The 26,379-nt window shown below is 41.5% G+C and overlaps 1 protein-coding gene across 5 annotated transcripts in view; it reads right to left on the reverse strand.

Moving 5' to 3' along the window:
• TEX10 (testis expressed 10) overlaps window positions 1-26,379 on the reverse strand; it is a 2,069,943-nt gene that overhangs the window by 1,231,367 nt on the left and 812,197 nt on the right. For all 5 annotated transcript variants that reach the window (XM_044064942.1, XM_044064941.1, XM_044064938.1 and 2 more), the window contains exon 8: window positions 15,403-15,572. In XM_044064942.1, the coding sequence (XP_043920877.1) occupies window positions 15,403-15,572 (170 nt within the window). The remainder of the gene's footprint in view (window positions 1-15,402; window positions 15,573-26,379) is intronic.

Here is a 26,379-nt window from a genome sequence, read left to right on the forward strand (position 1 = left end):
AGGAATAGCCTGGAATAAAAGCCTTTTGCTTGTTTGACCTGCGGGAACAGGTTCTACTGCCCCCTGGGATATGAGAGTTTGGACTTGTTTCGATACCTCTGCCCACTGATTTGGAGGCAAGTCTGGGTACCCTCTGGGAATTGGGAGTTCATTGAAAGTGAATTTGTATCCCAGAAAAATGATCTTTAAGACCCATTGGTCCTTTGTTACAGACAGACAATTTTCTTTGCAGAGGGACACAGCCTTCCTCTAGCTTTTGGTGGGAGAAAGGAGGGCAGAGGGGGGAGTGGGAGTCATTGAGAGTTTTTGCCATAGAGGGATGACTTAGAACTCCCTGCCTTAGGGGCGGAAGTGTCCACTGTTTGGGTGTCTGCTGTCCCTGGGATAGGGGCCTGGGTGGTCTGTCCCTGCGGGGCTTACCTTCCCCCTGTCTGCTAGGTGGAGGAAAAGACCAGTGCTTAGAGGGAAAATTACTGCTGAATCTAGCAGGTGGAACCCGAAAGAAATCTTTTACTGTTTGCATACATTTTGCTTTGTCTTCCATCTTTTTAAGGACCTCTTCTGCTTTTTCTCCAAATAAGCAGTCTTTATCCAAGGGTGCATCAATTAATTTAGACTTGATGTGATCAGGGAGAGGTTGTTCCTTCAACCATGCATGTCTCCTAATGACAGATCCAGACACTGCTGCCCTACTAGAGGCTACTAGTGCGTCATATCCACAGTGTAAAGAATGTTTTGCCACTTAACAAGTAGAGTGCAGTAAATCTGCTAACTCTTTAGAATTGGCACAGTCAGGAAAGGTAGAAATATTTTGCTTTAATAGTTCCAAAGTGTGTTGTTGATATTTTAACACATGGAACTGACAGGATATGGAAGTGCCCTGATAGCTAAGGTTGCAAAGGTGTAAACTTTTTACCCCATCTATACAAAGTTCTGATATCCTTGTCAGAAGGAGTAGGATTCTTTGCAGAACAAGCCCTAGCTCCTTTAGGTCCCTGTGTAATGACATCCGGGTCTGCAGCAGGATTTTTTTACAAGTAGTTGTGAGAATCCAGAACTCTAATACTAGTCAGGTTTACTGGGAGCAGGTGGATGGGCATCAAGGGCTAAGCTGGATTCATGGCAAACATCCACCACTTCTAAGATAAGGGATTGGCCAGGGGTCTGTGCTGGGGTAAGGTCTAGAAACTCTCAGCCTTTTCCTAGACTGAGGGAAGTCCTGAGATTCCCAGTGGAAATGTTCCCTGAGGGTGTGAAGGGTTTCCCCAAAGGAAAGGTCTTCTGGTGGGGAAGTAGAAGGAATGGATTCCTCTGCATTTGAACCCTCATAAGCAGTCAGAGGTAGTTGTTCCTCTTCAGAATCTGAATAATCAGATTCCTCAGAATCTTGCTCTGTCAGTTCAGGAGAAGGGTGTCTTTTCCTTTTAGAAGTTGTAGCATGACTGCCGCTGATAAGGGAAATAAGACCCTCCGCCATCTTAAGCATTTGGCCTTCAGGTGGTGGAGCAGGGGTAAAATGGTGGCTAGAGGTAGATTTTCTAGGACTGGCCTGGCTTCTAGGCCTAAGAGTATCCATCAGTCTGAGAGAAACGGTAGTCGGCTGAGAAGACTTTTTTTTGTCTAGAATCGGTAGTGCGAAAGGCCTCCTTGGAAGCTGGTACCTGTGTCGCAGCTCCGGACCCAACCGAGACCGAGACAACCAAAGGCTCGGAAGACGAAGATTTCTGCAGCATACCAGACTCCAAAAGGGTCTCGGTAAAGGCCTGCATAAATATCGTAATGGGCATCAGGAGCTGCGAAAGCACTTCACTGAAGTCCGGAGAACTGACGACCTGCTTAGCAGTAGAGTCATTGGAAGGCTTAGCCTTGTGTGGTCTGTCTCTATCTTTATCCCTACATTTTTTCGGAATGTCTACGGATTGTTGGCTGATGGATGCCATTTGTGAAGATGGAGGACGAAAATACCTGTGCACAAAAAGAGCTCTACGACGAATGGTTCTTACGTTAAAGAGGGCACAGAATTGGCAACAGGGGATGTTCTGGTCTGGGCCTAAACAAGTGACGCAGTATGAATGGAAGTCTCTGTGTGGGATCTGCTTTCCGCAGGCGAGAAAATGGTTAACACTTTCGGACATCGGTTATTGCAAGAAAAAGGGATCCCCGACAGGGTACTTAGCTTTAGACGTTTTCAGCTGTAATCTGAGCTCTGGTAGCGACCGGCCGGCACACTTGCGAACTGCTTCTGCTACAGGCTCCATGGCAAGAAAGACTGATGTAATGGCGTCACCTGCCTTGCTTTACAGCACTGACTACCTGACGTTAGACTACAAGTGACAGCAGCTGACACAGAAAAACAATGACTCTAGTATTTGGGCTGGCTGAGGGCTACCACAGCAGGGATAACCCACAAGTGTTGACTGCAACAGTGAAACACGAAGAACATCTGCATGGTGGTGAGCAGGGTAGCTTGCCTCTCCTATAGATCCCCCACCATGCCCCAAGATTCTCACTACACCTTTCTAAACATACTGGAAAATATTAATATACAACCAAACACCCTAATACTGGGTGATTTCAACTACCCTGCCATTAACTGGGAAACTACTTGTGTACCAACACCTTTGCCCAATGGTTCTTGGAATTCATAAATTCCAATGCCCTGGATCAACTAATCCATAGTCCCACCAGGGGCTCCAATATCCTAGACCTGGTCATTAGCAACATGGGAAATCGATGTTCCACACCTATGGTCACCCCCTCGTTGGTCAGGTCAGACCATAAGCTAATCACCCTTAACATAGACATCCCAACCCCACCCCCCAAGTAAAGAAACTTCCATAAAAAACTTCTCCAAAGCCATCTTCATGCTACTCAAGTCAGAAGTTACAAACTTCATGACACCCATGCAGATGGGAACTGAAAGTTCGACTGCTGAGTCCTACACTAAGGCACTGTACGAGCACATCCACTCATGCATGAATCGTGCCATCCCAAATAGAACCAAGATGCTCTCCTCCAAAAAAAAAAAAAGGAGGTCAATCTAGTGGTCACCTGCCATAAACAAACTTTACAACAAAAGAAAGAAACTGTTGCAGAAAAGAGGAAAATCCCAGGAAGCAAAAAACTCCCTTACCAGCCTCAATAAGAAGCTGAGATCCCTCATAAAATCCTCCAAAGCTAGTTATGAAAATAAAACTGCCAAAGATTCCAAAGACAACCACAAGGCATTCTATAACTATGTCAAGAATCTAAATGGCAATGCTCAGATCTGCTCTGAGCTACAACAGAATGGCATTAAATATACTGATCCCAAGGATATTGCCAATATCCTGGCATATCGATTCAGTGCCAACTTCACCCCCCTCTCACCCCCTAAATGGCCCATCTCAATACCGGAAGATTGCCAAATTCTGGTAATAAATGGCCACAGAGGTAAAAAAACACACTCTCCAAAGCTAAGAATACAGCATCCATGGGACCAGATGGCATCCCAGGCTGTGTACCACATGAACTACAAAATGAACTGGCACCTCATCTAAGTGTCATGTTTAATCATACCCTCACCTTAGGCTTCATGCCATCCCAGGAACTACCGCCCCATCAGTCTGACGAGCCTGATCTGCAAGGCCATGGAACGTATTATCATGGAACTTATAAACAAAGACATTGGCAACCTTAAAACACTGGACCCCACCCAGTTTGGGTTCGTGAAGGGCCTATCTTGTCTCCTGAACCTGACTGACTTCTTCGAATCAGTCTCCAGAGCCATGGACGAGGGTAAGGCAGTCCATACAGCCTATCTGGACCTTGCCAAGGCCTTTGACACCATCCCCCACTCTGGAATCATAGATAAACTTACTAAGCTGAGCATTAATCCCTACGTCACTTGATGGTTTGCCAACTGGCTTACTGACAGAACCCACACTGTAAAAGTAGCTGACTCCAAATCCAGCTCCAGACATGTGGAGTACCTCAGGGTTCAGTCCTAGGACCTCTCTTGTTTGGCATCTACTTCTCTGAAGTACAGGCCAACACTAAGGGACTCTGGCTAACAAAGTTCGCAGATGACTGCAAACTGGGAGCCATTATTGAATCCCCAAATTATGTCGATATTCTACAAAAGGGCCTTACAGAAACAGATGCTTGGTGCCAGAGCCATGGGCTCAAGCTCAGTGCTAAGAAATTTATAGTTATCCCCTTTGAGAAAAAACATGTACCCGTGAATTACCACATAGGTGGCAGTACACTAAACACCGAAAGTGTGATAAGAGACTTAGGGACACAGGTGGATAGTGGTCTCACCTTCAATAACCACATCGCCACAACAGTCAGGAAATCCTTCTATGTGGCACACCTCATCACTAAGGGCTTTTCATCCAGAAAAAAGGAGGTCATTGTCCCACTGTACTCATCCCTCATTAAACCCATTATAGAATACAACGCCCCATTTAGTATGTACCTCTCAAGACATCTGCAACAACTGGAAAGGCTGCAGAAATACCTCACAAAGAATCACAGGCCTAAAGCAGATGCCCTATGCTGAAAGCCTTAAAAAACTTCAGCTATACTCTGTTGCATATCGTCTACTCCAAGGCGATCTCTGCTTAACATACAAGGCCATGTCAAACCCAGAGCTGTTGGACATGCTACACAAAGAAATCACAATCCCTCAGAGCCACACACTCCAGGGATCTAAACCTTGTCATCACAATAAACAAAACATGCTGGAGGGATAGGTTCCTGACCCAGAGACTCCCCAGACCCTGGAATAGACTGCCCATACATGTCAAGCAGAGCACCTCTTTGGCCCTCTTCAAAAGGAACCTTAATGACTGGATGGGAGAAAGGAACTTCACCCTAGGGATCACGTCAGTCGCCTTGCTAGACAGGGGTCCAGGGAAGTAAACAGTGTGGGAAGAAATAGCCAGGTAACTGTTATGGCTACACTTGTATAGGCCCTAGGACCGATAGCCTAGTCCCAAACCTATGAACAGAGTAGCCTACCCCTCTCTCTCCTCCAGTCAAGCATTCCCTTGCAGCAGCTCACTGAGATTCCACCCACCACGGGAAGCATACCTCTGCATGCTCACTTGTTTACATGCCTATGCATGATAGCAGCATATGCCAAACAGGCTCATGCTCCACAGGTACCATACTAGTGCTCCAACTAGGTGTCAGCCAAGTGGTAAACTGCAGGCAACTCCCTTCCCTTCCAAGGTACGATGAGCTGGTAGTAGCCACTCACTCCCATCATACTTCGCTCAACAGTAAGACATCAAAACTGGTGGAGTTTCTACTCACATTATGGGTCAAAACTCTGGAATTAAGTCCCCATACAGTTAGAACAGGCAGAAAACAGTTTCAAAATTTTGCTTAAACGGCACCTATGCCAAAGATGGCTCTGTTCTTCCTGTTCACCTGGCTAGCTGTACTCTGATTACTTTTCCACAACTCCTAAAGCCACTTTTGCTTTACCTTATCACTCCTCCTCATACTTCACTAATTTCCTAAACGTTTACTCTTCTTCTTTCTCTCACAACCCATCACTACCTACTATTCCTCCTCTGTCCATTTATCTTCCTGCTCAGTTTCCATAACTTCTCCTTTCATATCTCTCATCAATTTTTAGCTAGGTCACTACTTATCTGTTTGTACATTACTAACCTTAAAAAAAAAAAAAAAAGTTTAATCAGGTACCTGCAATCATGTGATAAGTAACTGCAATTGTATTTTATTTTTCCTATTCAATATTTGGCCTATTTACATTAATATCCGTCTTTGTGTGCTGAAATGCTATGTTCATGTAAGCAATATTTAAAAATCATGTACATGTAAATAAGTGCATGTATAGATGCTTTTACCCTGGAATTATAAATGTGCATTATGTATAACTTAAATGTGGAGCTTTTCTTCCCAGTTCTCAACTGAAAATTAATTTTTACCCAGTGAGATTTTTCCAGATCTACAAAGACAAATAAAAATAATAAATAATAAATAACAAATAATCCTCCTCAGCCACCTGCTCTAATTGAACTCAGGACCATACCCTGATGTATATTTGTGTACTTTCTATGGTTTGTCACATAGGTGTCATATTATTTATATACTCTTCTGGAAGGCTTTTCATCCTTGGAATTCTTATGAAAACAGGCACTTTCTAGTAGGATCAACCCAGTCAACAAAACAAAAATATAAAATGCATTTGGACTATGGCATGCAAGAAATGGAGAAAATGATTCATAGGAGTGCTGAAAACTTTTGGCCTTTTTGCATAATGGGGAAAGAGAAAATACTCTAAGAGGGGCTAAAACAAAAAAATTAATTTAGCATCAGTCATTGTCAAATACAGCTAAACAGCAGACATTAACATTGCTAAACAAAAACATTACTAACAAATGCTGCATTAAAATTTAATGAGAGGCATTACAGCTATAAGGGGACACGAACATTAAATACAACTGGAATGAAGTTACAGAATATTTTAGAGGAGATATTATGAAAAATCATAATGCTTATGCAGACACACTCAATACGGCTTTAGAGCCTACCGTGGCCTAGCGATGATGTTAGCATAGATATGAGTTTGGCGGAAACAGATTTAAACCCCTGTTGCTGATAATGTAAATTCCTCTGAAGCATATTTGAAGTGGAGAAAGGCTTGCGACACCTCAGACTTGTGTGGGCAGTAATACAGGTAGTCGTCTCTAACTACTAGATATTAACCTTTTGACTCTATATGTCTAAATAAGGTGACCATCTTATAAGCTATTGTTAATTATGCTTTAATGGACCTGTAATGCTTCTGCCTATTCCCGTTTCTTTTATGGTTGCTAATGATGAACAAGCTTGAATGTTTTACCTCAAAGTACTTCACGTTGCAAACAGCCTCAGTGTCCTATAGCTCACTGTTGTACCCTGTTTAATAACCTAGAATAACATAGTAGTACTCTGTAAAAGCACTCCCAGCTAAACTGTGTTATGCTACCTAGAACTCTACCTTATTTTTTGGTTAGGCTGTGGCTGTGCCTTGTGAATGTGTAATGGTGCCTCTAGACTCGGATATTGTATACTGTGTTAATATATGTCTGAAATTGCATTAATGAATGCTTAAAGTGTGTTGGACTGGTAATACTGTGTTGCTATATTTATTTATTTATTTGCAGTTGGTTTACCAGGATAGTCCATTGGGCCAAGATGAACCCGTTTTCAATGGAGTCCTGGGGAGAAAAGCTCCAGTAACAAGTTACACTAGGTTATACATTAAAAATTACAAAGTTTACAGTAAACAAGTTACACTAGGTTATACATATATATAGATTACAAAGTTTACAAGTGAACAACAAGTAAGTATAGTTCTAGAAACCAGGTTAAAATAGGCTTTTGGTTAAGATATAAAAATTTACAAGTGATACAATTTAGTGTGAGACAAGAGGGTGCAAGTTAGTACAAGCTTGAGAGAGATGTTAGTACAAGCTGAGAGAGATTGTGGTAGGAGAGGTAGGATGGATGTGACCAGAGAGGTGGACAATGTTTAGTTGTGGAGATTATGTTGGGAGAGAACAGGAGCCTACCCACTGGGATAAAAGGTAAGAGTGAAGAGATTTTTTTAATGTAGAGTGATTGGAGATGGTACGAATGAGTGGTGGGAGAGAGTTCCATAGACAAGCTAGACTGTAGGATAGGAGGTTTTTCCCAGAGGGACGACTTGGTTTGTATAATTCTATTAGATTTTGGTTGTTAGATGTTAGTGTTCGGTTAGGTAGATGCATTTTAAAAGTAGAGGATAGGGATGGACAAAGTGAGGGGTTGAAAATGAGTTTATGTGCAAGAGTTAGTTGAGTGTAGGTGAGATGGCTGGATAGTTCTAGCCATTTTAGTTTGTGGAGGGAAGAGCAGTGGTGACTAGAGGACTTGTGGCTAGTTGCGAATTTAGCTATTTTGTTGTAGCATGTGGAGAGTTGAGTTTTAAGGGAAGATTGAAGGTTAGTCAAGAGTGGAGCTCCATAGAGAAGGGAGGGGATAAGAAATGAGGTAGCGAGAGTGATTTTGGTGGATGGTGTGAGATAGCGATTTTGTCGGTACAGCATACCTAATTTTTTATGTGTTTTTTTGATATTAAGTTGTAGGTGTGAGTTGAATTTGAGTTTATTATCAATTTGTACCCCAAGTAATTTAGTCTCAGTTACCAATTCCAAAGCTGTGTTGTTATGACTAGTGATAGAAAAAGTGTTAGAATGGATAGAGGTGTTTTTGGTGGGAGTGAAAATCATTAGCTTAGTTTTAGAGGCATTTAGTGCTAGGTGATTGTGATTCACCTATTGTTCTGTGATAGAGAATGCGTCTTGTGTTAGCTTTTGTAGTATGGGAAGGGATGTTGCAGAGCAGATAATAGTGGAATCATCTGCATATTGAATGATATTTGAGAAAGGGATAGAGTTATGGAAGTCATTTATGAATATATTGAAGAGGAGAGGACCTAATATGGAACATTGGGGAACTCCTGTTGGGGTAAGTAAGGAAGGAAGAGGTGGCCTTTTTCCATTTGACAGATTGGTATCTATTGGTTGAGTAACTGGAGAACCAATTTAAAGAAGAGGGAGATAGGCTGAGTTGAGAGAGTTTAGTTAGAAGAAGTTTGTGAGAGATAGTATCAAAGGCTTTAGAGAGGTCAAGTAGAAGGGTCGAGACAATGTGTCCAGAGTCACGGGCTTTATTTACGATTTCCAGGAAGGAGAGTAGGGCTGTCATAGTACTATGACCAGGTCTAAAACCGTGTTGTGTTGGAGTTAATAGGTTATTGTCTATGAGATATGATAGGATTTGTTGTTGGATACATTTTTCTAGGATTTTAGAGATGGGTGATAAGATGGCTATGGGACGAAAATTAGTTGTGTTGCTATTTTTGCTGCCCTTATGTAAGGGTATGATATAAGCCTTTTTCCAAATTTGGGGTACTATGGATGCTTGTATAGAGCGGTTGATTAGAATACTAATGGGGTAGGCAATGGATTCTGCGGCTATACTAAGAAAATATGATGGTAAGTTGTCTGGGGCGTTGGAGCATGGCTTAAGCTTCTGAAGGAATTTTTTAATGGTGGATATGGGAATAGGTTGCAGAGAAAAAGGAGAGAGAGGGGAAAGGGAGGGTATTACAGGAAGGTGGTTGATGACAAGGAGAGAGTGAGGATGTTGGAGAAGAGGTAAGGGAGTAATTAGAGGAAGATGAGGGTGAGTTGGTGGGGGTGGTGTTGTTAGAGAATGTCGAAGTTAGTTTTGAAACAGAGTTGATGAAAAAGGAATTAAATTGTGAAGCTAAGTCTATGTCAGGAGCATTAGGGTCTGGGCTGGGGTTGTCAGTTTTGCCTGGACTGAGAAGGGTAGTGGGCCTCAATATGTCTGAAATTGCATTAATGAATGCTTAAAAGTGTGTTGGAACGGAAATGATGTGTTACTACCTGAGTCTATACTAATGACTGTTTCTTACCCTGCATTTATATTTTTTCTCTTATTTTCCCTACCATTCCCAGGCTTAAAATCTTCTATCTTGTAACAAGGTTTTGATACCTCTACCTACCTGGTGAAAAGGACCCCTGCAAACTATTCTAAGCATCTCTTCATTTAAAAAGAAACTTGCCGCCCGGTTTTAGGAACCCTGCTATCAAGGAGGCAAGAAGGTATGTGTTATTTTAACCTAGCGGTAAAGCTGAATCACTGGCTTTAGAACTTGTGTACCCATTGAGGCGCTCTACTTAGCCAGCAGCCATACCCCCCTTCTCTACCCCTTAATATTTATACTTTCTCCTCTCCCTGGGCTATCTCCCATAATTTATTCACGGAACCTTGTAATTTTTTTTTTATATTTACCTTCCATCTCTGTACTCTAGCTTTGGTTGCTATACAATTTGTGACCACTAGGTGGCACCCTGAACTAGCCCATTGCTTCTGTACATCTACCTTTTTCTCCCCTGAAACCTAAAGATCCTGAACCTAATTAAAGACTTGATCCTAAATCTAACAAAGAAAGAAGGAACTTTTTCCTGCCCTTTCATTACCACTCTTTCTGCTACTTTCCACTTAAATAGCACTCAGCTACCCCTCTCCATCTCGACCACTGTATCCTTCCCTCCTCACTTACCTGTATCAACTGAAAGTACCTCAGTAGTCGGTGCTTACAGATTGTTTTCTGCTGACACTATTCAGTTACTTGTCTTAACCCGCTCCGTTCGCCCTTCGGGCTCACTTCGCCCCCCTACCCTACCCCCAATTCCCACCCATCCCCAGTGCAGCTAGCTTTATACTTCTGATACCACACCCCCTCCCCTAATCAACGTATCACATACCCTCCCCTAATCAACGCATCACATACCTCTGCCAATTAACTACCCATCCCCACCCACTACTACTTCCTTTAACAACTTTACAGCTTTTATATCCTCTCCCTACCCTCTACACTCTAATCATCCTTTTGATATCTTTATACAACTTTCTCTCCTACAGCCACCTCTATTTTATCTTACAGTTTACTCTTTTCTCAGTCTTTATTCTTCCTGAAATCCTACTCTTCCTAATGGCCTCAATACTATGGACTACATACTCAAACCTGCTACTCCTAACTTCTATCATAGTTTATCTTACTATACCCTATACTCTAATCATTTATGAACATTATTCACTTACTGAACTTCACAACCCCCACCAACAAACTCAATCTGCTTCTCACTTAAACACCCTCAACCATATAAACATAACCTCCACTTCTATCTATATACTACCAAAATATCATAGAGCCAACCATGTTAGTTACTTTCAAAACAAAAAAACTTTAAATAACTATTACAAAATTCTAAAGATTATACAAACACCTCAACAACACCCCCTATTAGATGGCGACATTCATCCAAACCCTGACCCCAATAACAACATTGTCAATGACCAACTCAATCCAACTTCTTATACTTTAACTACCACAAAAGACCCACTAACTCTCTCCTGATAGCCCACCTCAACATTCGTAGCATTAACAATAAAATTTCACAACTTCATGCACTCCTATATGTGCACTCATTTGATATCCTCTGTATTACAGAAACTTGGCTAAAGCCCTCAACTCATGACCATGAAATTACCCCTTCCTGGATACAACATCCCGAGATGTGACCGCATAGCCAAAAGGGGTGGGGGTGTAGCCATTCTCTATAAAACAGAACTTCAGGTCACATCCTTCAATGTGCTCCTACCCTTAGATACAAATGCAGAAACCCTTACTGCCAAACTTCAAGTTAACAACTATAAATCTAATTACCTATTTTGCTGCTATCTTCCTCCCTGGTAATAATATCAATATTCTTGAAAACATCCTCAATTGCCTCTCTACTCACCTACCTCAGGAAACCATAGTGCTAGGTGACTTTAATATAGACTGGGCCACATGTAACTCCCCTAATTCTATGACCCACATAAATCTACATGGCTTTTCCAAAATAATAACCACCCCTACTAGAATTCACAAACCAGGCAGTAAAGAAACCATCCTAGACTGGATCCTTAACAGCCATCCTGACAAATATAAATCAGGTACCCTTCCAGATGACATTAGTGACCACGCTCTAACCTACATAATTAAACAAAAAACCCATGGCCCCAACTCAAATAACTTCAAAATCTCACGCTCTAAAAAACACTTTTTTCCAGAGAGCTTCCAGAATGAACTTAAGGCATGTAACTGGTCACCACTACACCATCTTCAACTTGATGAAGCGGTGACCTACTTTAATACAAAATTCCTACAAATCCTAGAATACCATACCCCCTCTCAGTCTACCTGTATAAGAACCAAAATTGCACCTTGGCTCACTAAAAAAACAGGCAAAATATCTTTCTATGTAACAAAACCTGGGCCAAATGGAGATCCTCCAAAAACCCATCAGACCACCTTTACTTTAAACAGCTAAGAAATGCCACCAAAAAAGAAATTCTGCTCGATTAAAAAAACTATTACCTTCACCTCCAACAAACCCACCAGCAAGCGCCACAAAAATTTTGGTCAGGCATTAACAAACTACTTAAGCCAGGACACTCAAACTCCTGCCCCATCAGGTATCTCCCATAACAACCCTAAGCAAATTGCTGATGCCTTTAACAACTACTTCATTGAAACCATTCAAACTCTAGCTAAAACAATACCACCTGTTAGCACAAACCCATTAATCACCACAAACAGCCCAGTTCCCTCCTTTCATATACAACCCACACCTACATCCCTTGTCTGCACCCTCCTTCAAAAACTCAAACCATGTACCCCTTCAGCTGACTGTCTACCAGAAGAATACCTGCAAATAGCAGCAAAAGCCATTGCCTATCCCATTTCCATCCTTATAAATAGAACAATTACAGAAAGCACAATCCCTTCCATCTGGAAAGTCTCTCATATCATCCCTCTACATAAGGGTGGTATTTGTACTGAGATTTCCAACTTCCGCCCAACTGCCTTACTCTATCCTATAGCCAAAATAATGGAAAAATGCATCCACCAACTACTTGACCATCTTCTCCATAACGACTTACTTGCTGTTAGCATGGTTTCAGGCCATTTCATAGTACCACCACTGCCCTACTATCCTTTTCTGACTGTATCAACAAACATCGTAACAAACACTCTCTTTCTTCTGCTCTATTTATTGACCTTTCAAAAGCTTTCAACATGGTTAACCATCACCTACTGATGGACATACTACAAGCCCTATCTCTTGACCCACAGGCATTACTTTGGTTTAAATCCTATCTAGAAAACAGACCGCAAGCAGTACTGTGGGATAATAACCAATCTCTGCACCTCCCTGTTAACATTGGAGTGCCTCATGGCTCTATTTTAGGCCCTCTTCTCAGTTTTTATTAATAATCTAAATACCAAAATTCCACAAGCCACCTGTATACAATATGCAGATGATTCTACTTTAATATGTTCAGCTGAGTCCCTTACCTCTCTCCAGACCCTCACCCAAACAGTATTTAATCTTGTTGAAAACTGGTTCATGCAACACTGCCTCCTTCTTAACCCCAAAAAAACAAATTTATTGCTTTTTGCTCCTACTCAAAAGTCTGCACAATTTCACTTCACAGTAACCTCTAACAATGGAATTATCATAACTCCAGACACTATAACCAGACTCCTAGGAATTACAATAGACCACAACCTTAGCTATGATGATCATATTAATACTACTATAAAATCTGTCAACAGAAAACTTGGCTCCCTTTATAGAATCAAAGCGTTCCTTACACCAGAATCTAGAACTACTATAGCCCAGACCCACCTTATCTCTACCCTGTTCTACGCTTCTGCCATTTATACCAATCTATCTAAAAGCAACCTTAGCAAACTTACAACCAGCTATAACAACATTGCTAGATTTGCCACTGGTACCCCTTTCAGAACCCACCACTGTCTCAACCTCAAACAACTAGGATGGTTAGAACTGCAGAACCACCTACTTTATGAACAATACACCATTACCCAAAAGATCCTTTACCACCCCAAAAATACCCCAATTCTCACTAATCTGATTACCCCATATAAAAATCTGCCAACATTACGCTTAGTTAATAAGCTTCTAGTTTCCACTATTAAGTCAAACAACCAGGCAGAGGGGTCACTATTCACTAACACAGTGGGAAAAACCTGGAACCTGCTTCCAAAGGAACTCGCATCTCTTTGTTCCACACTACTTTTCAAAAAAATACCTTAAAGAATACCTTACTATACACACTCGTCCCTGCTCTAACCCTGACTAATATCTAAATCCCAATCTCACTCTCCCTAGACTTTTCTACTCTGTTGTTCTTTTACATTTACCTGGGTTAACCAGCAACCTTGCCTCTAACTAGTATTTAACAAAAATTTCCTTCCTAGTACTTTACTAGAATTTTTCTTATTCCAAATATGCTATCCCCCACTGTATGTCTGTACATTTGTAAAAAAAAAAAAAAAAAAAAAAAACTTTTTTATTTCTGTTTGCTATTTGCATGTAATTATATGATATGTCACTGCCTATTGCTTGGAGCTTTTCTTCCCGGGCCTCTATTGAAAATGGACATATATCCAGTTAGATTAGCCTGGTCAACAAATGTAAAATAAATAAATACAGAAATTACTCAAATACAGTAATGGACAACATCAATATCAGAACACAAGAGAAGTGGAGAAGACAAGAAAAATTATTTATGTAGATATAACACCAGACTTCTTTTGCTAAATGCATTTTATTTTATGTGGACAACAATTTAATTTTATTCACTGAAAGAGAGCAAAGGGAATTTTGAAGAAAGTTAAGGATTTTTTTATACAGGTAAATTTTCATTTTAATAGCTGAAGGATTACAAAGAATTTTTAAGAAAGTTAAAGAATGAAAAGAGAACGTCTTACTTGATTTTTAAGTAAGACACTTACACAAACTTCAATGAATTACAAATTAAATTGTTACAATTTTAGGATATGACTACAGACTTTAGGAGGAAGAACTTTATGTCGCTCATCCTTTACCTGAATGTATCATGTTATGTATTGTCAGAATTTATTTACTTTAACTGCTGCCTGAACTCTTTTGAACTGTTGGAATTTTCAGAAAAAAGAAAAGCACCTGAAAAGCCTAACAACAATAAAGATAAATAATTTGAAGTACAAAGATGCAACAACCATGACAGCACAGAACTGTCAAGCACTGAAACAATTTCAGCAGTTCAAAAGATTAACTGCAGAGGTCAGGGAGAAGAAATTCAGTCACAAGGACATGTTCAAGCAAAATGTGTTTTCAAAAATATGTAGCGTGTGCAATGGTGGAAAATTTCAAGACACTTGAACTCATGACAGACAGTAGCATGGATGGGAAGATAAACAATTCAGGTGGATCAGACTGGTGAATACTTCTTTCCTCATGTGATTTGTGTGTTCACACAGCTGTATCAATCATGGTCTGGAAAAAGTCTACAGAAACTCTGTAATTAAACTTAGTGCAAGCCCCAACAAACAAGATGAATGTTATTAATCTGCCACAAAAATAAATCATAAAATCATCTCTACAAATGCCCTGGGAACCACCATCAAACTCAAACAGCCCAGCCAGATGAACCATGAAACAGTACCCCAGTTCCACAATGGTTCTAAAGGGAAAGTCTGTTCAAACAGTCCTCAGACTCAGCAAAAATTGTGCCATATAACAATTCTTCCATTAAAATTGCAAGGTTATGATCTTCACTAAAATAAAAAAAATTGAGAGTGACACATTAAATACTGTATAATACATGCTGACAGGTAATTAAAATTGTAAGAACCTAGTATACACTGCAGGCAACACATGTGACTAATGCTTTGCTGCTATTAAAAAAAATGGAGTTTGAACAGCTTACCATAAAGTCGACAAGCACACGACTGCAGGCTAAGGATGAGTTCCTTATGGGAGCGAGCTACAGCAGCATGAATTGTATCAATGAGCTGGGCTGACAGCACAGGGTTCCTGGAGCCAAGTTGAACAAGCTGAAGGGGTAGTCCAGCTAGCCAGCGGGACAAAACTCGACTCCTGTTTTAGACAAAGATACACAATGCTAAATATTTCACTGCATCAAGCATTGCTCACATGCTGCTGGTAACAATAATTGAGTTCTGTTATACACTGTTTGTGTAACTTACTATACAAATAAGTTAAACTGCTACACGTTTTCAAATGCATTTTTAAACACAACCACAGTCTAATGAAATACAGTTATGTAGGCACTTAATTGTAGATGTTCCGATTCTGTTCACTGTTGCAGTAGTGCTAATGCTTGGAACTTCTGCTACAGAAGACAACACTCAGCTAGATGTCCGGAGCTTTACACCCTTTCTTTTTTCAGTTGGGCAGACGTCCTCTCCCCTGTACTCTACGACATTTCTGGTAGAACAGGGACAATTGCCTATGTCATGTTTAGTTCTTTCTTGGCCCTGTATGCAACAGTGGTATTGCAGATGCCAGAGTATTAACCACTTTGGTGGTAACGGCCCACTAATGAACACTCAACCAGAATAACCTTCAAAGCTCACTTTCCAAGTACTAATTAAACCAAAAGAGGGGACATCCTGTAGGTTTAGGGCAGTGGGAAATTCGATGCTTACTCCAACTCCTTGATGGTAACAGGAATGAGACACAAGGGCAAAGGTAGGGAAATACTGCAACAGTGAACATATATGGATATCTGCATATGTTCTTCTTCTTGTTTACTGCTGCTGCAACAGTACTGACTCTTGGAAAGATTTCCAAAGCTAACAGAACCTGGTATAGCCAGCCCTTTAAAAGAACCCTTACAGGAAGGCAGTACCAAAAGTACAGTTTTGTACCTACCATAAATGCAGATGTTCGAGTGCTAATACAGCTGCAGTCATAACAGATCGGCTATCCTGCCGTCAGGCGGGTCCTCGGTCGGCAGAATTCCAAAGTCTAGGTCCGGCGTTGGATGTCGTCGCTTCCTCCCTGACGTCAGTGCGGCAGGGGTATAAAAGAACCAGCCGACGCCATTTTCTTCAGTTTTTCTTGCCCCAGATGTCAGGTGCCCCCAGAAGGAAGGCAAAACATAAATTTGTGTAATAATGCAATGTAATATAATCAAAAAACAGTAGTTGCAAGCAAATACACCATAAAAGAATACCCCAATCAGGTTGTATGAGGAGGTGTTGGGCATTAGGCCTGTCCCAAGAGGGGAAGGAGGAAGGGAAACCTGGACTGCAGCTGTATTAGCACTCGAACATCTACATTTATGGTAGGTACAAAACTGTACTATGTTCATCATGCATACAGCTGCAGTCATAACAGATGGGTAGAATCCCAAAGCTAAAAAGGGGTGGCAGGCACTAAGTGGAACTAGGAGGAGCAAGGATGCCCTGCAAGACTGCTGTGGCAAAGCCCGCTCTAGATTTAGAGTATAGTGGTAGGTGATAGTGCTTGGAGAAAGTATGCACAGAACTCCAAGTGGCTGCTTCCAAAATATCCTTGGTAGGAACCCCCCTGAGGAAAGCTGCAGAGGTAGCTGTGGCCCTTGTGGAGTGAGATCTGATGCTTGTAGGAACAGTTTTACCATGAAATGAATAACAAAAGCGTATGCAGTGGGCTATCCATTTTGAGATTGTCTGTTTGGAAATAGCCTTTCCTTGAGCGCCTGTAGCATAGGACACAAAGAGTTGCTCAGATTTTCTGAATGGCTTTGTCCTGTCCAAATAATAACGAAGCTGTCTGTGAATGTCCAAGGAATGTAGTAGTCTTTCCCCTTTGTTTTGTGGATTAGGATAAAAAGTAGGTAAGTGGATAGCCTGATTCAAGGCTACACTGGATACTACTTTTGGCATAAAGGAAGGGTTGACTCGTAAGGAAACTCTGTCCTGATGGAAAATGATGAAAGGTTGCACAGCCATGAGGGCTTGTAGTTCCAAACCCTGCGTGCTGAGGTGATAGCCAGAAGGAAGGCTGTTTTCCATGACAAATATTGCAGTTCTGTTGAAGCAGCTGGCTCAAATGGAGGCAGGGTCAGTTTTTCTAAAATGAAATTGAGGTCCCAAGCAGGTACTGGTTGCTTCCTTGGGGGTTTTATATTCTTAGCCCCTCTGAGGAACTGTCTTAAGAGAGTATGAGAGAATAAAGGAGGATCAGTGTTGTATTGTGCAGAAATGGCTGAAGCATGGATTTTGATGGAGGAGAATGAAAGTCCACTGTTTAGCATCTCAGCTTGGTACTGTAATATTTGAGGTAAATTCAGTATCCCAGGATTTTGTCCCTTTTTCTGATTCCAGGCACAAAATCGTTTCCATTTGGCGGAGTAGGCTTTTCTAGTAGAAGGCCTTCTGGCCTCCAAAATGACATCCTGCACCTCCTTGGAGAGGCGGGTCTGTTGGGAAATCAAGGAATCCTCCATGCAGCTAGATTGAGTGTTTTCAGCTGACTGTGAAGAGTTTTGAAGTTGTGCTGGGTCAACAGAAGAGGCACTAGAGGCAGGATCCATGGTGGGGAATGCGTCAGGCTCCTCAGGAGTGGATACCAGTGTTGTCTTGGCCAGTCTGGAGCAATGAGAATCATCTTTGGCCTGTCTGCTCTGGCTTTTAATAGAACTTTGGGCAGCAGAGGAAGAGGTGGAAAGGCATAAACTGTCAATGTTGTCCAACTGAAAGAAAGTGCGTCCACTTTCCAGGCCTGAGGATGATAGGTCCTTGAGCAGAATTTTCTCAATTGGTAATTTCTGTGGGTAGCAAAGAGATCTATGTCTGACCTTCCCCATGCTTGAATTATTTTTACAAAAACTTGAGGATGCAACTTCCATTCGTGTGGATCTGTCATATTTCTGCTTAGGTTGTCTGCCAGCGTGTTTTCCTTGCCTGGCAGGAATTGTGCTTGAAGTTGGATTTGTAATTCCAGAGCAGTGTTCCAAAGAGACATGGCTCGTCTGCACAGGGGATATGAGTGAGTTCCTCCCTGTTTGTTTATGTACCACATCACTGTGGTGTTGTCTGTCCTTATCAATAGCTGGCCTGGATGCAGTAGGTTTTTGAAGGCCATAATAGCATTTTTCACTGCTAGCATTTCATTTTGATTGATGTGTAGGTGCTTTTCTTTTTGGGACCATTTGCCCTGAATGCACTGATTTGTCATGTGCGCCCCCCCCAGGCGTAGTCCGAGGCATTTGTTGTGATGATTTGATTTGCTTGAGGCATGCAGAATGGGAGACCTATGTTTCTTTGGCATGCTTGAGCCCACCACAGAAATTCCTTTTGAAGACATGGAATGAGTGGTATAATTGTTTCCAAACTGTGGCTGTGTTGAGACCATAAGTTTTTTAGGTACCATTGAAGTTTCCTCATATGCAGCTTTGCACATGGGATTAGCAGGATGCAAGATGCCATGAATCCCAGAGCCTGCAGGACTTTCCTTGCAGTCAGCCTGGTGAAGGTTGCCATTTTTCTGAAGTATTGAGATAGTTGCCCTTGTTTCTCTGGCGTGAGGTAGGCCATCTGGGTGTTTGTATTCAAGCTGGCACCCAGGAAAATTACTGCTTGAGAGGGTATTAGTTTTGATTTCTTTTTGTTGACTGTGTATCCCAGAAAGTTCAACAACTTTATTACAAACGCCAGGTGTTTCAGAAGTATGTGCTTGCTGTCCGCTTGGATCAGGCAGTCATCCAAATATGGGTATATTTGTATCCCTTGAAGTCTGCAGACGGCAATTACTGATGCCAGGCATTTCATGAACACTCTGGGCGCAGTAGATAAGTCAAAGGGCAATGCAGAGAATTGATAATGGGTTGAACCTGCAAGAAATCTGAGGTATCTTCTGCAATCTTGTCTGATAGGGACATGCAGGTATGCCTCCTTGAGGTCCAATGTTACCAGCCAAGACTCCTTGCCCAGCATGGGAAGAAGCTGCTGTAATGTGAGCATCTTGAATTTTGGTACGAGTAAGTATGTGTTTAGGATGGATAGGTCCAAAATAGGTCTCCAGTCTTTGTCCTTCCTTGGTACCAGGAATAGTCTGGAATAAAACCCTTGACCCTGTTTCTTGTGCAGGTACCTCTTGAATAGCTTTCATGTCCATGAGAGCTGAAATTTGTTTTTGTGCCTCTGCCCTTTGATTTTGTGGCAGGTTTGGCATGCCTCTCATTTTTGGAAGGGTGTGAAAGTGGAATCTGTAGCCTCTGTCTATAATGTCCAGGATCCATTTGTCTTTTGTGACAATATGCCAATTTTTCGAAAATAATGCCAGTTTTCTGCCTAAAGGTGCTGCCATTAAAGCATTGCTTGGCATGCAAAGGGGAAAGTCATTGTGTCTGCTTTCTGAATGGCTGTGATCTATCCTCTCCACCTCTTGATGTAGGTGCTTGCCATTGTCTGGCTCTAAATGATCCTTGAGATTGCCCTCTACCCCTTGGGCACCTGTATCTACCTCTTTGAGGTCTGTCCGTGGCTGGAAAGGACCAATTTTTTGAAGGCCAGTTTCTGCTGAAACGTGGAGGTTGTACTTGTAGGAAATCTTTCACTGTTTGCATTGATCTTGCCTTTTCCTCCATTTTCTTTAATACCTCCTCAGCTTTAACACCAAACAATACATCTTTTTGAAGAGGTGCATCTAGTAATTTAGCTTTGACATGATCTGGTAAGGTTTGCTCTTTGAGCCAAGCATGTCTACGTATGACAGACCCTGTAAAAGCAGCTCTACATGAGGCCTCTAAAGTATCAAAACCACATTGCAAGGTATGTTACCCCACTTGCTCTGCACTATGCAACACATCCTGCAACTCCTTCAAGTCTGGTTGTTCAGGTTGTGACATTTTGCTTTTCAACTGAGATAACAAAAACTGTTGATACTTTAACATATGGAACTGACAGTTTAATGCCCTCATGGTTAAAGTGGCCGAGGTGTATACCTTTTTCCCCCACCTTTCTAAAGCTCTGGAATATCTCTCTGAAGGTAATGAATTTTTGGCAGTAGAGGCCTTAATTCCCTTGGGACCCTGTGAAATAGTTTCTGGGTCAGCAGCATGGCTTTTGTATAGGAATTGGTGTGAATCAGGAACCCGGTAATACCTGTCAGGCTTAACAGGAGTTGGTGGTAAAGAATCTGGGTTAAGGCTGGCCTCTGAATACACATCATCTAGTATGTCTAAGACAGGAGGGATAGCCAGAGGCCTGTGCTGAGGAAGCAAGAGAAAATCCCTCAGCCTTTTCTTGAAATCTGAGTAATCTTGGCCTTCCCAGTGGAAGTGTTCCCTCAAGGTATGCAAGGTTTCCCCAAAAGAATAGTCCTCAGGGGGGGAGACAGAGGGAATGGACTCCTCCTCATCAGAATCTTCAAAAGGGGAGTATGAATATTCCTGGTCTTCAGAATGTTCTGAGGTAATGGAGACCTGGTCCGAAGAAGGATAGTCTTCCTCCAATCTGGGCCTTTTGTCCGTTGGGGGTTGAGAACCCCTGATAAGAATAATCAAATCCTCAGCCATTTTGAGCATCTGTTTTTTAGGCATGGGGCCTTTCGAGGGGCTCAGTGGAGCTTGTCTTTTAGTTTTCATGGCTGCTTTAGATTTTGTGAAAGCCTTAATGGAAAAAGAAGAAGAAGGCCTGAAGACACCTTGAGAGGTGGCAGGCCTGTCTGAGTTTCCCCGCCAAGAGTGGCGTCGGTATCTGTAGTCGGGGTGGGGGCCGAGGAGCCTGCGACCTCGGGCACAGAAGACACCGCTAAAGAAGCATCATCGGTACTCAGGGGCTGCGTAGACGCCTCACTGAGAACCGGAGCACCTTTAGCCGGCTTTAGCGTGGTGTCGGTAGAAGTCGCGGACCTCGTATGTCGGTCCTTATCTTTGCGTCTTTTACTCAAAACTGGAGTCGGAGTATCCAACGACAATGTAATTAAATTTTTTACCAAAATAGTGTTGGGCGAACTCCGCCCGACGCTTAATAGTGCGTTTGTTGAATCTAGCACAAAAACGACAGACCGAGACGTCGTGGTCTGGGCCTAAGCAAGGAATGCAGAAGGAATGGAAATCCGTATGCGGTATTTGCTTCCCACATGAAATGCAATTATTAACTTTGTCTGACATCGGTCTGAGGCAAGAAAAGTTTCCCCAACGGGGTACTTAGCTTTCAAGAAGACTTCGGCTGAAAAATATTCGTAATCTCAGGAGCTGGCCGACCGGCATTTGCAAACTGCTTCTGCTTCGGGCACCGCGTGACAAGAAAGACTGGAGAAAATGGCGTCGGCTGGTTCTTTTATACCCCTGCCGCACTGATGTCAGGGAAGAAGCGACGACATCCGACGCCAGACCTAGACTTTGGAATTCGGCCGACCGAGGACCCGCCTGACGGCAGGATAACCCATCTGTTATGACTGCAGCTGTATGCACGATGAACATCCCTGCCCTGGCCATAATGTCAGAGTTATACTACTTTGAAAAAGAATAGACAGATGACCAGGTCATTGCTTCCAAGATGACCTGGGTAATGACCCATCTCCTGGAAGGTTCTGGTTGCCGCTGTTGCTTTAGTGGAATATGCTCTGCCATGTCCTAGAATAGTTTTTCTAGTTAAGGAACAACAAAAGGAGATGCAGTGGCCTAGACACTTGGAGACAATTTGCTTTTACACAAACCTGTTCTTCCTACCATTTGTAAAGGCTATGGAATCATTGGTCTAGCCTTTACACTTCTTTAATCCTCTTTAGGCAGAATTTTAGTTGTCTATGCATATCCAGGGTATGCAAAATCCTTTCCCCCCCCTTGGTATTTGTCTCAGTATAAAAACACCAGGAGGTTGACTGCCTGATTAAAATAAGACTTCTGTCACCACTATGGGCATGAAGGTTGGGTTGGTGCAGAGAGCTACCTTGTCCTTGTAGAAGATGAGGAAGAGCCGCTTGCAAATTACAGCCTGCAGTTCAGAAATCTTTCTGGCAGAAGGTATGGTCACTAGGAAGAGAGTTTCCAGGTCAAGTATTTGAGATGCACTGTGACTGCGGGCTCAAATAGTGGTGCTCTCAATTTTTCCAAGTACAAAGTATGGGTACCATAGAGGACGGATTTCTTTCTTAGGAAGCTTCAAAGGAAGAACCCTTTTACAGAATGGCTTCACTGGTGGTAAGGAATAACATAGGGATCCAAGGGCAGGCAGAGACGGCGGATACTTGTACTTTCTGTGAAGCATGAGACAAGACTGATCTGTAAATGTAAGACAGGTAATTTGAGGGCTGTGGACAAAGTACACTGTTTTAAGTCCTGGAGCGGTCTCCAACCCTAAAAAAAATCCTTGCCCATTTTGCTAGGTACAATTTACTTATATTTTGTTTTCTAGCTTCCCTCATGACTATAAGAACATTCTGTGCCTTAAGAGGTTGAGTGCAGCACCGTCAGTCTTACAGTCTTCAGGCAGGGTGTACAAGTGAACCCTTGCATTGGTATAAGAGGTCCAACATGCTAAAGCAGTGTTACAAGCTCCACCCCTTTCATGCTCAGCAGGAGAGGAAAAACACTGCTGCTTCAGCCAAAAGGGTGATATGAGAAGCACTTTTGGCCTGGCCTCTGAATCACCCTAAGAGGAGGAACGGGAGGAAAGAAGTCAAAAACAGAATTACCCAGCTGACTGAGAAAGCAGTTGTTCTCCATGCCACTGGCTTTGGTGCGCCTGTGCAAAATTTAACAGTTTTTTTTTTGTGGGGAGGCAAAAAAAAAGTACATTTCTGGCACATCCAACCTATGGACCAAGTCCATAAACACTTTGCTGTACAGCATCCAGTCTTGGAGGTCAGCGTCTGTTCTTAGTCGATCTGCCAGGAGACGGTCTTGGGCTGGAATGTAAGATGCCTTAAGGATCAAGTTCAACTCCTGGGCCAGGTACCAAGCTTCCATGGCCATTCTGCAAAAACAAAACAGTGAGCTCTCACCCTATTTGTTCACATACCATGGAATGCTGAATTGTCTAAGTATAAGTAAGGTTTCTTTGGCTGCTACATCTTTTTTTAATGCTTTTATGAGTAAAGCTACAGACATCCCCTCCTTGACATCAACATGCTTTTTTTTTGGTTTTGTACTGAACTGGAATATGTGGTCAGAAATGGCACAGTTTCTGATGTAAGGAATGTTCTTTGACTGGTGGTGTCAAGAAGGATTCACAGAAGCTGGACAGGTAGGGGACTAAATGGAAACTGGACAGACTCAGAGAATATTCTACTCTTGAAGCAGACTTGAGTGAAAAACAGGGCCATATGCATCTCCTCATGGGTAGGGGCCTGCCTACCCAAAGTTAGAAGGTTGATAAAACAAATGAACTCAGTAATTAGGACTGTCTATAGAGACCCATGCAATATAACAGAAGTAAACAGGATATATTACTGTGCAGTTAAATTAATCACAGATAAAATTCTACCACAAGGACACAAGGTAGTAAGGGAAAGGAAGGGGAGAAATCGAATACCATCATAGAAGTATCGAACTGAGAGAAGTACAAAGCAGTTAAGACAAGAAGTGTCATTGTTAGAAGAGTATACAAGAGAGAACAGATCAACAAAATACTCAAAGACAGATGATAAAAGCAATCTGCACTATTATAATGGATCAGGATTTATCATGCACTCTCACAAATAATAAACAAAAATATCAGCACAGGCAGAAAAACTTAGAAAATATATAGATAAATACAAAGGAAAAGTACAAAATAAGCAATTTATTGATGAACCAAAAATGTTTTATAGAGAACTGGGAAACAAGGTAAAAGGGATTGAAAGACCACCAAAAAAGAAAAAATATATTCATTTTGGAGAAGTATTTATGAAGATCCTGTGGAACATAATAAAGATGATAAATGGATAGAAGAAGTAAAAGAAAGAATAAGTTGTTCAAAGGTACAGGATATGAAATTGGATGAAGTTAACAGCCAGAGAGAGAGAAATAAAGTTAAGAAAAGCTTCTAATCGGAAACCCCCAGGCCTAGATGCAGTACCTAACTTCTGGTTAAGAGTATTAACATCTTTGCATGAAGATTTAGCCAGGAGTAAGAACTATTTCTATGTGCACCCTGAATAGACACCAACCTGGCCAACAGGAAAAACAATGCTCTTAAGCCATGATAAAGGACAAATTATTCCAGGGATAAAAATCCAAAGAGGGTTACTCCAGGGTGACTCTCTGTCACCATTGCTCTTTTGCCTTGCCCTTAACCCATTAAGCTGTTTGTTTAACCGATTAGGTCATTGGTATAATTTGGCTCCCAGAAAGCAACAACTATGAAGACTTCTTGTCTTCTCTTTGTCGATGATTTAAAACTATAGAACTCATCAGATGAGGAACTGAAAGCACAACTGCAAATAGTCAAAACGTTTTCAGACAATATAAGAATGTCATTTGGTCTTGATAAATGTGCAAAAGCAACCTTTAAAGCCGGAAAGCTGCAGTACTAAGAAAGCATCAGTTTGGGTCAAGAATGTGATATAAAAACTTGAGCAAGATGGAGTGTATAAATATTTGGGAATTGATGAAGGATCAATAAGAAAACATGAATAAATGTGAATAAAACTTTGTAAGGAATATTTTAATTAATTATAATTAATCCTGAAAACAAAACAGAGTTGACATCTAGGAACAAAATTCAATATATAAACCAATTTGCTCTTTCTGTCCTAAGTTTTGGAGCGATTGACTGGCCCCAAAAGGTGTTGGATAGATTAGATAGGAAAACAAGAAGGATGCTTCATGCTCATCAAATGATATATAAAAATCAGTGCATACCAAGACTATATATTCCCTGTTCAGGAGGAGGCATGGGCCTACTTGAAATTGATTACATGTATAGATCTGCAATTGTGGGACTGCATAAATATCTGCTGACCTCATAAGACCCAAATATATTGAAATTTTGAAACATGAGGAGAATAGATCTAAGATGACTTCCCTTCTTAGTCTAGTGGAAGCATATTGGTGTCAAGTGGGAATGGAAATCAAATCAGAAGTAGATAAAAATCAGGCAACAACTGAATGTGCCAAAAACAAAATAAAGAATACAAGATGAAGAAGGATCAGATGAGTAAGCAAAAATGTGAAAAATGTATAAATATAGTTACAAGTATAGAAAACTCCTGGGTAAACCTCATGTTGATCAGGATCAAACACAGGAATGGTTAAGGAGAGGCAAATTCAAACCAAAAGATAAAGGTTAATATTGACGACCCAAGACAGTGGGCTACGTACACGATGGTTTACAAAGTCCACTGAACATGTGGGAGAAACTGACAAATGTATATTTTGTAAAACAGAAATGGAAAGAGTCATACACCTTGTTGCTGGTTGTGACATATTAATGGCAGGAGGACTGTATACTGAAAGGCATAATAACGTGACAAGACTGTTGCACTGGGGATTGTGCAAACATTATAACATTGAAGTAGCTGAAAAACACTGGAAACATGAGCCACAAAGCATCATCGAAAATTATGAAGTCTACATCACACGTGATTACCCATTTCCAACAGTTCAAAAGACAGATGTGAGAAAACCAGATATAGTGGTAAATGAAACAAAAGTAGCACTGATCATTGAAATTGCTACACCCACTGACTACAGTGTGTCTTGTATGCAGATATATACAAAGTCATAAAATATCAGGATTTGCAGGCAGAAATGAGAGCAATGTGGAAGAAAGATACCCAGACAGTTCCAATAGTAGCAGGATAAACGGTTATTATAAAAAAGAATCTACAATCATATTTAGATATGTTACCAATACACGCAACTCCATACAAATTGCAGGAGTCGTCATTACTGGGCACATTGTGGGTGCTGTGAAGAGCACTTCTGGCTGAAACAATACTAATTTCATGAACTTGAATCATACTT

Source organism: Protopterus annectens, chromosome 3.part0 (genome assembly GCF_019279795.1).
Source record: "Protopterus annectens isolate FY-2018-M chromosome 3.part0, PAN1.0, whole genome shotgun sequence".
Taxonomy (NCBI): Eukaryota; Metazoa; Chordata; order Ceratodontiformes; family Protopteridae; genus Protopterus; species Protopterus annectens.